General features: G+C 49.7%; 5 protein-coding genes across 14 annotated transcripts; 3 read left to right on the forward strand and 2 right to left on the reverse strand.

Annotated features, from left to right (window-relative positions):
- Positions 1-47: 47 nt before the first annotated feature.
- On the reverse strand, positions 48-1,636 carry PPTG_09300 (hypothetical protein). The gene has a single exon (XM_008904195.1). It carries the CDS (start codon positions 1,485-1,487, stop codon positions 378-380), a length of 1,110 nt encoding a protein of 369 aa, XP_008902443.1. The 5' UTR covers positions 1,488-1,636; the 3' UTR covers positions 48-377.
- A 1,550-nt stretch (positions 1,637-3,186) lies between these two features.
- Positions 3,187-4,468, forward strand: PPTG_09301. 2 transcript variants are annotated; one of them, XM_008904196.1, is made up of 5 exons: positions 3,187-3,476; positions 3,536-3,785; positions 3,852-3,976; positions 4,043-4,181; positions 4,251-4,468. In XM_008904196.1, exons 1-5 carry the CDS (start codon positions 3,211-3,213, stop codon positions 4,374-4,376), a joined length of 906 nt encoding a protein of 301 aa, XP_008902444.1. In that variant the 5' UTR covers positions 3,187-3,210; the 3' UTR covers positions 4,377-4,468. The 2 variants fall into 2 exon arrangements, with proteins under 2 accessions (XP_008902444.1, XP_008902445.1); XM_008904197.1 differs by lacking the exon at positions 4,251-4,468 and having other exon boundaries at positions 4,043-4,248.
- Positions 4,450-7,193, forward strand: PPTG_09302 (hypothetical protein). 9 transcript variants are annotated; one of them, XM_008904198.1, is made up of 5 exons: positions 4,450-4,872; positions 4,928-5,076; positions 5,135-5,211; positions 5,269-6,034; positions 6,099-7,193. In XM_008904198.1, the coding sequence occupies exons 1-5, from the start codon at positions 4,485-4,487 to the stop codon at positions 6,717-6,719; spliced, it is 2,001 nt and encodes a 666-aa protein (XP_008902446.1). In that variant the 5' UTR covers positions 4,450-4,484; the 3' UTR covers positions 6,720-7,193. The 9 variants fall into 9 exon arrangements, with proteins under 9 accessions (XP_008902446.1, XP_008902447.1, XP_008902453.1 ...); XM_008904199.1 differs by having other exon boundaries at positions 5,293-6,034; XM_008904205.1 differs by having other exon boundaries at positions 4,931-5,076.
- PPTG_09303 (hypothetical protein) lies at positions 6,490-10,354 on the reverse strand (the record flags this gene model as incomplete). Its single annotated transcript, XM_008904207.1, has 6 exons — positions 6,490-8,721; positions 8,782-8,899; positions 8,961-8,988; positions 9,050-9,157; positions 9,217-9,557; positions 9,629-10,354. 6 exons carry the CDS (start codon positions 10,352-10,354, stop codon positions 6,734-6,736), a joined length of 3,309 nt encoding a protein of 1,102 aa, XP_008902455.1. The 3' UTR covers positions 6,490-6,733.
- A 280-nt stretch (positions 10,355-10,634) lies between these two features.
- Positions 10,635-11,093, forward strand: PPTG_09304 (hypothetical protein; the record flags this gene model as incomplete). The annotated part of the gene is made up of 1 exon (XM_008904208.1): positions 10,635-11,093. One exon carries the CDS (start codon positions 10,635-10,637, stop codon positions 11,091-11,093), a length of 459 nt encoding a protein of 152 aa, XP_008902456.1.
- Between the last annotated feature and the right edge of the window lie 14 nt (positions 11,094-11,107).

Below are 11,107 nucleotides of genomic sequence, written 5' to 3' on the forward strand. Positions count from 1 at the left end.
GTCTTTCTAATATGAATCTAACTCGAAATACACTGGCTGACAGACCTTCAAATTTTAATTGCAAAAATTGGTGAAACAATTATTGTCCATCAATTTCAATACACATTGAGAGATTACAACGAACGTTCATGATATTAAATAGTCTAAAAGCATCGTGAGCGGCGGGTGCAATGGGTTTTGATCTGCGTCGAGGAGCTTCAATTCGCGTCTCTGGGCAGTTGTACCACCCCCAGTCGGTGGTGTCGCGGCTCTCAATTAGTTCAATTATGCTGCGGTGCCAGCCACTGCATACCACCTCGCAGATCAGTTCCGTCGCTGTCTGTATAATACGATGGTGGCAGTGGCGGCGAAATTCCAGGGCAAAACTTGGATATCGTTTATGCTGATACCGGTTGGGTGGCCATCTCGGACGGTCGCAGCATCTCCGACGCGCGTACGTACATCTTTTCGGTGTGAATACGGTCGCGTGGTCGAGGAGTGCACGGGGGAGCGTCATCAGAATTGGTAGGCGAGTCTGTAGCAGTAGGTCCTTCCGACACACCATCCTTGCGGAGGAAGAGAAGCACGCGGCGGTTGCGGGCGTACTTGTGCGAGCGTCGTCGGTCCACGATCTCCGACACGCGCATCAGTTCCTCCTCGGTGTCCTCGCCATCGCTCATATCCTCCGACATCGAATCCTCCGTGCCCTCCGTGGATCCGTCACGTGAAGCAACATCCGCTTCCGGTTCAGGTTCAACGACCTCGACCTCCACTTCGTATTCAGCGTCGTCCTCCAAAACCGTGGTAAGTGATCCGCACTGGTTGATAGGCGTACGATCCGCCGGGTTCAGCTCGATAGGCAAGATCGCCTTGTGGAACGTGTAAGCCTTGTGGCTCGGGTCCTGCACAATAGCACTACCCAGGAATCCTCGCAGAATGGAGAGACCAATGGGACTAATGTCGCGACGAACAAGGTAGTTCTGGCTGATAAGGAGGCGGTGCAAGCCCATGAGGTACTCGAGGAAGGCGTCGCAGCGGTGCTCGACCACCTTGCCCATCTTGTGACGGAACTTGTGCTTCTTGGGGAAGTAGAGGTCGTCGATTAGGCCCGAGATACGAGGAAACTCGTCGCCAAAGAGCTTGAAGTGCTCAGCGATGAGACCTCGCAGCATCATGAAGTCCGAGTAGCGGCGGTGCACGACCCAACTGCGACCAGTGATGGCGTTCTGCACGTGGACGGCGAAGATGGTCGTCTTCTTACCGAGTTTGTTGTCAGTGGAGACCACAGGCTTGACGTGGTACACAGCGATGGAGCCCACATTGACCATGGAGCGCTCAATGGCGGTGCCGCCCATCGCTACCTGCAGCGTCTCGCCGCCGTGGTTGGTAGGGCGCACCACGAGCTGTGGCACGTGCTGCGAGACCTGCGCCTTCAGTGCTTCAGGCGTGGCGCGGATCGGTCGCATGCGTCGACCGACCGCCGAGCTTGACATTTTGTTGTTCGGCATCCTGTTGCTGGTTCCTACACGCTCGAAGTTTTCGCGAATGAAGGCCACCGAGCAGACCCCGGGGCCGGTAGCGCAGCGCTGGCTTGTGTGTCAGCGCCGAGACCGATAAGAGGGTCGGCATTACTCACCGCCGCGCCTCTTCCACCCTGCCTTTCTGTCTGCATTCCGTATTTGGGGCTAGGTGTATTATACGAGATGCTATTGGTGCAAATGGATTCATAAAGCTTATTGATTGGTTGGAATTAGTATGTCGTCACGTTGCACGATTCAAGCTTTGCAAACTGCAACGTGGCAAATTCGGGAAAATCCGCACCAAGAGCTCCACTCGATGCCGCCGCAAATTTTGAGGAGCTCTACTGTGCAGTGTAAAGCTCGCTCGGATCAAGAGTCTCGGTTGCTGTCGCTATGATTGCGAGGCGTGTTGGCGGGGGCTGACTAACCTGCTGGGGACACTGCAAATCTGTTGAGCCCGAAATGTTTGCCAGCGCAGTCTGGGCTGGACAGCTGGTCATAATACTTTTTTGCTTTTTCGAGAGATAATTTCGCCGCCGCAGTGCTGGGCCTGCCTCAAACAAGTTCACCCTGTTTAATTGCTTTGGCCCTGCTCACAGAGTGAATACGGTCGCAGCAACAAGCGCCGCGCCCGTTGTTCGTACATTGTACCGGCACCCACCAGTGACCGCTCTATAAGACCTGACAACAATGGATATTTTGCGACGTGAATAGACGTCGAAAGTCCACCTCATCAGAAGCATGGCATGTCATGGCGGCCACCGTGGAAGTCCTTTGTTGTCAAAGGTCACCGTTACGTTCGTGTTGCCTCACGCTGTACTGCAGAGCTTGCCGGTGCTTTCGAACCCGTCTCGCCAGGGCCACTTCGCCGAAACTCAGCATTAACTGAATTTTTTTAAGCCTCTCCGAGTTGAGGTGGCCATTACGAGTCGGTGCAGACTGGAATCAGTTGAGTATTTGCACCCGGACGTGTGTGGCCGATAGCGCCACACCAGTAATTCCTCGAAAATGAATATTCACGAAGCTCTACATCGTTTGTGATCAAAAATTACTTGAAGTACTTCGCACCAGCTCGCCGATCTTCCCTTTCTCTCTCCATGCGGTACCATCGAACAGCTTACGTCTGCTTCAAGCATTGGTGAAGCGGAAACCACGCTTCGTCCAGCTGGTACCGTGATCACCCCTGCTCACATCAACAATTCTGATCATCAGGAAGCGATCTCCATCGAGTCTTCTTCGCGCTCTGCTGTAGGCCACCAAAATTTGAATAGACCGACAGAGGAGATCTCACGAACAACTTCGCTTTGCTTTGAAGAGATGCAATCGGAAAGGTTAACTAACTAGTTCGTCAATAGCGCAACGCCGAGGAAGGTATTATTTCAATTCGAGACTCTAAAGGCGCCAATGCATTCATGCTGAGCGGAGCTATACCGTTTGAACCCAAGCTGCCGAGCGACGGGATCTGAGCGGGGTCAGCTGCATGTTCAACAAAGCAGAACTTAAATTCCAGACCCCACATGCTACTCCGATGATACGAGTACAGTGTCTATCGAATACGAGCAGAAGAATAGCAGCTCCGCCTGAGTTACGAGTTGCCTTCAAGCAAAAAAGGCACCTTCACTTCAACCAATTCTATCCAATGATTGGCCAATATTTCGACCAATCCTCATTCTCATCATCGTTCCCGCCAAAAAATGTCAACTATTAGCAAATGATGTCGGACCGACCGAACCTGCAGCGCACGCTGCTGCTGGCCAGCGACTGCCCCGCCAGTTGCCTCAATGGGGTACCCGTGATGCTCGGCATCGACGAGGCTGGTCGTGGTCCGGTCATGGGTCCCATGGTCTACGGCGCTGCGTATTGGCCCGTAGCTGACAACGACGCCATGAGCGCGTTGGGCTTCGACGACTCCAAGGCGCTGAGCGCAGAGAGTCGAGCGCAATTGTTCGAGAAGATGCAGTCCACCGAGGGTCTCGGGTGCGTAACTGGAAGATCAATACACTGCTGCGTTGTATACTCACTGGTCGCATTGGCAGGTGGATCGTTCGCTTGATCTCGGCCGCCGAGATCTCGGACAAGATGCAGCGCCAGACCAGCAACCTGAACGAAATGTCGCGTGACGCAGCCATTCAGCTTATTAACGAAGTGCAAAAGAAGGGAGCTGTGGTGAAGAAAGTGTTTGTGGACACAGTGGGCGACCCTCGTTGGTACCAGACCTTCCTGACCAAACATTTCAATGGAACCATCGAGTTCCGCGTCGAAAAGAAGGCCGACAGTCTTTTCAAGGTGCGGAAACGATCAATTGACCTTTCCATGATGTGGTTAAACTGAGATATCAATGGTGCTGTGCAGGTGGTGAGTGCTGCGAGTATTGCGGCCAAGGTGACGCGCGACCGCGTGATCACCGACTGGATGTGGGAGAGCCCTGCACTTGAACTCCCAACGGACTTTGGCTCCGGGTATCCCAGCGACCCAAAGTACGCAGCATGAAGCTCGATAACGGTTGAGTTGAAGCCTAACGAGCATATTTTGTGTCTTGGCAGGACTAAGGCATGGTTGGCGACCCACGTGGACCAAGTGTTCGTGTTCCCCAACATTATTCGCTTCAGCTGGGGCACTGTTGAGCCGTTTATTGAGAAGGCTGTCAAGGTCGAGTGGCCCCATGGGAAAGATCTCGAGAAGGTGAACAGCGAGCTAAGAGCAAGTTGAACATTTCTGCTAACGCTAACATTTTTTTTTTTAACGTTTTAGGCTAATGCCCCGACCGGCACTCAGTCCATCACGTCGTTCCTTGCCAAGCCTGTGCAAAAAGCAAAACCTGCCACACGCGCTGCCTTCTTCACACAGAGAAACATGCAAGACGTAACCGACTTCTAGGCAAATAGGTACATGCAAAAAAATGAGTCACATTCTCGTGGCAAAACCGCCCCATTTTTTCTTCACTCTTCTTCATACAAAAACCAAGTCCTTTTTAACATTCACTTCATGGAACCTCCCGAGTGTCTCCATCGCGGCGAGTTGTGGCAATTCAGTGCGCAATACGGCGGCTGGTTGGCCGTCAAGTTGCTGCTCTTCAGCCATGCGCTCGTAGTGGACCCAGACGCAGACATCGGCACGCCTCGCCGGCGTCGCAACTCGCTCAAGCTGTGGATGGACTTGTGTCTGGTCAAGGACATCACCAAAGTGCACAAGGAGGCAACAGTTCGACGCAGTAGCTACAGCCAATCGCAGTGCGCTGCCAGATTCAAATTCACCGTAGAGACCAAGACGCTCAAGCTCCAGTTCGCCACAGCCACAACGGAACAAAGGGACGAGTGGCTGCACTGTCTGTCACTCGCCATTAAGCTGCACGCCACGCACGAGATGAAAGAGGGTACGTTTAGGATAATTAGTGATAATTCTTATATTTGGACTAAAATGGGTCTCAGAAGGCGCGGCATTCCTGAGATTCGCGTCCAGCGGGTCCGAAGACAGCGAAGAGGAGAATCGACTGTCCAGTCCGGTATCTTGGTCCGCGGAGAACGCGCTGCGATCAGCACAATTGCTGTCACAACGGGCTCGCCCCACAGCGACGCAGGTCAGTGCTAACAAGTGAAAAATACAGACACAGCTGAAGACTGACAGTCTGTTGCAAGGCACTGGCTGAGAATGTGAGGAGTTCAGTGTCGTTGATGATATTAAACATCACGGCGAAGGACGAGAGTGGCTTCAGGTCGGTGTAATTTATTATTTTAAATTACGTTTTTTTTAATCTTTTTTTTATCTGTAGTGTGTCGACTATTGTGCCTGTTAGTGAGGCTTCGCAGGAGAGTGTGAGTGTTCATCAAGTCAAGTTGGATGCCATTCGACAGATGAAAGCTGAGCTACAACGACCGGAGAATAAGGACAAACTCTCGACGCCGGATCTTCTGCATCTTCTTCGACGTGATGCAGACAGCTTCGTGTTGCATCTTGATATTGGCGATCAGTGGCTGCAGGATGAACAGCAGTCTATTGGTCACTGTATTCTCGGCTGTGCTAGTCGTAAGATTAACCTCGAGCTGGTTCCGATGAACAGAATGCCGCAGCCTACGCTCAACTTGGCTATTGTCGGAACCAAGAACAAGATCAGCGACCTGTCCCAGCGTCCGTACACTTGCTACCTTATCGACGTGGTATTTAACGGTACAACGTGGCAACTCGCTCGACGTTACAAGGAGTTTGATGCGCTGTACAGCCAATTGAAGAGCAAGTATCCTGGTACGGCGTTGCCTGGTTTACCTCCCAAGCACGTGTTCACTCCGATTGAAGGCGAGTTTATCAACAACCGCAAAGAACAGCTCGAAGCGTTTCTGAAACAACTGCTACTGCACCCGATTGCTAGCATCGACGTACTTCTGATGTCCTTCCTAGGTGTTGTATCTATCTCGCGGGACCCAGAGCTCGGCCACCGTGCAAAAAGTGTGATTCATGTGACGTCACTGCATGATAGTGTCGCTGTTGGTGACATTATTCTGTTCTCGTGCCGATTTGGAGCCAGTCGACTGCAACGCAAGGTGCGTACAAAGGAGAACACTAAGTTTGAGGGGTATAGTGCTAAAGTTTTGTTATTTTCTACAGTTTACTGGGTCAAAATACGACCACGTTGGTATTGTAGTGCCGGGCGAGTCACGGTTCCTGCTTCGAATCATGGAGGCTACGTCAGAGGGTATTCAAGTATACGCTTTGAAGCCACGACTCATGGCTTATGCACGCGAAGTGTCCAACACAATAGTCGTGCGGAAAATCTCGAGTGAGCGCACTCCAGAGATAACTGAAGTGCTGACAGAATTCGTTCGTCGAGTGGACGGCAATCCCTACAGCATCTTCGGCATCCTACGCTCAACAGGAGAATCAGACCGCAGTATTTTCAACTCGGTTCGTGTTACAAACAGCATGTACGAAGAAAGTGACGACAGCTTCTCCAATACTGGCGGCAGTAGCAACAGCTCGACGCCATCGTCTCCTGAAGGGAGTGAGTCCACCAAGTCTCAACGCAAATACTTTTGTTCCAGTCTGGTAGCATCAGCATGGAAAGAATTGGGCTGGCTGCAGACGAAACGCAAGTCCAGTTCATTCTGGCCCGGAAGTTTCGAAGATGGAGGAGAAGCTGAACGGTTCTTAGCACCGGGTGTCGCTCTTGGACCGGAGACTGTGATCGACTGTCGAATAGTTGAAGTCGGTTTGTCAGCGCAGTGCTAACTGTACGAGTTAGACTAGAAATATTCCTCGAAAAATGTTTCCAGCTTTTTCGCGAATGGCAAATACGGATTGGCATTGCGGTAAACGGCAATTGCTGCTAAAGCCTCAACGAATTCGGAGAAGACAAACTCACTGTCGGCATCGTATCCATTGATACTTGACGCTGTATTCCCGATCTCTCCATCTTGTTGTACAAAGGCGACAAGCTGTTTGATTCTTCCGTAAGGGAACAGCGCGTCGATCAATCGTTTGTCTTTCAACAAACTCTCAAAGTCGCTCAAGTCGAGAAGTTTGCCACGTGATTGCGGATTTTTGTTTCTCTGCGAGTACGAGATAAAAATTCGCTTTAACTTTTTCTCTTGAGCCTTGCAAACGTGTTGCACGTCAGGATAAATCATTTGTTTCTTGAAAGTCAGACCTTGTTCTTGGAATTTCTTCGTCAATGGAACCACTTTGTCCACCACCAAATCGACCACACACGAGAGCAGTGAGCCAGAGCCATTAATTGTCTCCATACTAACCTCATCCCCCATGTTCATCATTGTGGCAATTTGACCCATAAATTCCCGACGTTTTTGATAATTGTGGTACGCCACTCGGGTAAGCGCTTCGAAAAATTCATTCGGAGTTGCACCTCGATCTTCTGCCTCTTCCTCGCCCTCAGTTGATGGTCCTGAGATGCTAGATCCGTTATTTGGATTATCCATCGGGATGCCACCGTTCGATTGACGTGATTGCTGGTAGATTAATTGTAAATGAGACCTTAAAATGTTTTTCTTGTTCGTGACACCAGCTTTTGTCATGACTTTAAGGAATTCTTGCTCTAAAATTCCCTTGCCACCAGCTGCACTGCCATAGATTCGGAAGATTTTAATCAAGTCGAGTACATTGTCCTTGTAAACTTGCTCGATCTTGCGGAATTCGTCCTCTCCATCGCATAAAGACATGAGCTTTTGCGCTGGTAAAGAGACCCATGATGCTAGTGTTTCTTTCTCGAGCGATACTGAAATGTTGGAATCTTTGCACAATACTCTCCTCGAGAAATCATTGAAAGCCTCTCGCGTGACACATCGCTCATGCCAGTTTGCAATATGCCGAACAGCCTTGCAAATGTCGATAAATCTTAAAAATTGCAGGTTGATCCGCTTGAGTTTGCTTAAGAAAATGTAAAATTGTTGCTGGGCGAACGGATCGCATTCGTTATCTTGTAAAGAAGTCTTGACTTTTTGCCATTGCGGAGTGAGAAACGAGTAGCTGAGATGGTATCTCGGAGAAAGAACCATCCCCGGGGCGACGTAGTTTGGATGGAAGAGATACAGATATACTGCGTACGCGTAAAGCGAGTCGAAGTCGTTCAATACAAAGCTGTCCCGGGTGACGATATCAGGTGGAAGGTTGAGTATCTTCGGGACAATCTTGAAGTAGGACCTCAACTGAACTTGAGCAGAAGGAGATAACGTTGTGGCAGTCGTCGAGTTTTCAGCAGCTACAGTCGCTGCTGTGTTGGTTACCTCGGTGCTTCGAATCCGATCGTACTCTGCCTGTGCTTCAGTCGACGTGTGGCATAGCAACTTGAGCATGACACCTGGACTCGCAATTACGGCTCGAAGATCCTGTAAATACTTGATAGGCTTGAACTCTTTCTTTTTGTCTTTCAAGCGGATTTTCGTCTTGGCACTCGATGGTTTCTCTGAAGTACTGCTGCTATCGGTAGCTCCTTTAGTTGGAGAATCAATGATCGTTCCCATTTCAGCCCCACGTCGACGCTGGAAGTTAAACCATTGCATTAAACTATCAGAATGTGGAGACTGTTCGATCCGTTCAATTGCCTGATCCAAGAGATGTTTCATCGTTTCGTCATCTTTCTCGTCGTCAAGCCCAAAGCCGTCGATCTGAGGCATAGCATGGCCACTACTCAACGCGTCCAGGAGTTCATTTCCATGTGCAGATTCAAAGAATTCACCCGCTGTAGTGGGGTACATTTGAACAAGTTGAAGTGTTTCTAGAACGTGGCACGGGTTTGTTAGTATCATAAGCACTATGACAAATTGAAACCACTTACTTAAGACACTATGATCAGCTTTCCGGAGAGAAACTTGGAGTAGCTCCAAGATCGAATCTCCGGCGGTAAACACCAGCTTCAATGTCTCCTGTTGAATTTCTTTTAGCCGATCAATCTCCTGCAGCACGGCATGTATGAGAAGAGTAAAGATTATGACAGTGTGAGAGCTTTAGACTTACCTTTTGAGCTTCCAGCGGTGTGTCACGTCTGGACAAGGCAAACACGATAAGATAGTTACCACAAAAATTGTTACTACATGTGTACTTACAGCTCTTCTTCATAGTGACGTCTCATCTCCTCCACCTTCTCCTTTCCTCGAATGCGCAAAAATGATCGCCAACTTCCCCAAATTCGCCTTAGTTTCGTCAATTCATTTCTGAAAAGAGACAACCATGTAAGCTTCAAAATACTCACAGTAGAAGATAATTACCGTACCGTTTGAAGGCTACTTGAAAGCGCTGCAACCGCTCATCCGTCACTCGAGAGACGTATCCTCTCCAGACTGAAAAAGCATCCTGTCTGCATTTTCGCTTCGTCTGAGCTTGTTTGATGGATATACATCGCTGAATGATCGCCTGTTCTCGAAGGCCCGACGCCTTCGCGTTCTTCCACGCCAAGAAAATCATTCGCATCATCTGAAATCGCAGAGTCGAGACCGTGCGGTTCATCATCATAATAGCAGCCTTTGCACGAACCAGACCAGCTTGTTTGAAAGTCGCCTCGGCTTTTAAAGCCACACGATCGAATTTCGCGTAATCCAGAATCCTCTTCGCTAACTACAAGCAGAAACAGACATAAATTTAATCATATCGTGATAACTACAATAAATAAAGTTTTAATCACGAACGATGTCAGGCTTGATCCGAGGATCGATGCTCAGTATCATATCGATCAAGTACTTTAATCGTGGTGCGTCGCTCATACGTGCAGATCCACAAAATGAGCAGCGTAGAACCCACGAAAGATTCGTGGAGCTGCAAAACCCACACGTCACAGGCTGACTAGACGTAATGATCGGGTTCTTTACCATACTTGGAGGTGTGTGAGTCGTTGAAAAGACCACGTGTGGTGTTATTCCACGATGATCGACGTTGCCCTTTGTCACTAGACCACCATCTTCGTAAGTTGTTGGACCAATCAAAGACTTGAAAAATTGCGCTCGATGTCGAACATCCGCCAATCCTGGTGCCAATTCGTCGTCGCTACTGTCACTATCACTGTTATTCTCTTCGTTGTGCTCGCGATCATCGTGGATATTGTTGAAGACAGGGTGGGGGTGTTTGTGTGCCATCTTCCTCGACGCTCGCTTGGTTGACACGATAGACTTCAGTCGCTTACCTACCCGCTCACCGCCTTCCACGATATATTTCTGTGATGGTTTCGGCGAGTTTGTAGATAGCGAGTGAGCTCCACTGCCAATGGTTGAGGTCATACGTCGGCGCCCTTGAGGCGATGACATTGTTCCCGCTTGGTTGTTCACATCTGCCTCGCCTCGTGTGCCCAAAGGCTCCAGCGAATTGTTTCTTCGCGACAATAGCCTACTGAGAGACGGCGTGGCATCCACGCTCCGCATAGATATCGTCTCTTGATGCTTCTGTATCTTGCAAGTAAAATAAGGTCCTTACTAGAAAGTGGCAAAAGTGGCAACTTGTGTGTGTGACTAGTCAAGCCAAAAGCAACGTCCATTTAATCGAGAATGGTGGTCGTATAAGTTGCTGGACCATCACTCTTTTTGCGAAAATACCGAAATTCAGTCTACTATTTTGGCTGCCGAAGAGCTCTCGAGAAAGGCAATTGACGCAAAAGGCTTGAGAAAACTCTGTCCACTGTATTGTCACTCTCTTGTTGACAGAATGGCGAGCTCGGTGGTCCAGACGCCAGCTCTTGGCTTGGAATCGCCTTCAAGTTCACCCTCCGAGCCCGCATTTGCGACTGATTTGCTCTTCAACTTGGACGATGTTCGTGCTGCTTGTGTGTCCGATCTCGCAGCCCACGCGAACTTGGTGACGATGCTCAGGAGCCGAATCAACCTGGAAAGGACGTACGCTCAAGAGCTCAACAGAATGGCAAGACACTCGCACCTCGGTGAGATGGACCACGGTACCATGAAAAACGCGATGGAGAGTCTCAGATCACAGTACCTTAACACGAGCGTGCAACACCAACACCTCGCGAAAAATCTCGAAGAAGACGTTCTCCTACCTATCGAGGTTCTGTACGAGTACAACAGCGAAAGAGTGCAAAGTCTCACTCGTCGAATCAACAACGCCAAGAAGGATGTCAAGGTACGAAAAATGTCGGAGTCTAGCTGAGTAGCACAAATTTT

Source organism: Phytophthora parasitica (genome assembly GCF_000247585.1).
Source record: "Phytophthora parasitica INRA-310 unplaced genomic scaffold supercont2.17, whole genome shotgun sequence".
In the NCBI taxonomy this organism is placed as follows: Eukaryota; Oomycota; class Peronosporomycetes; order Peronosporales; family Peronosporaceae; genus Phytophthora; species Phytophthora nicotianae.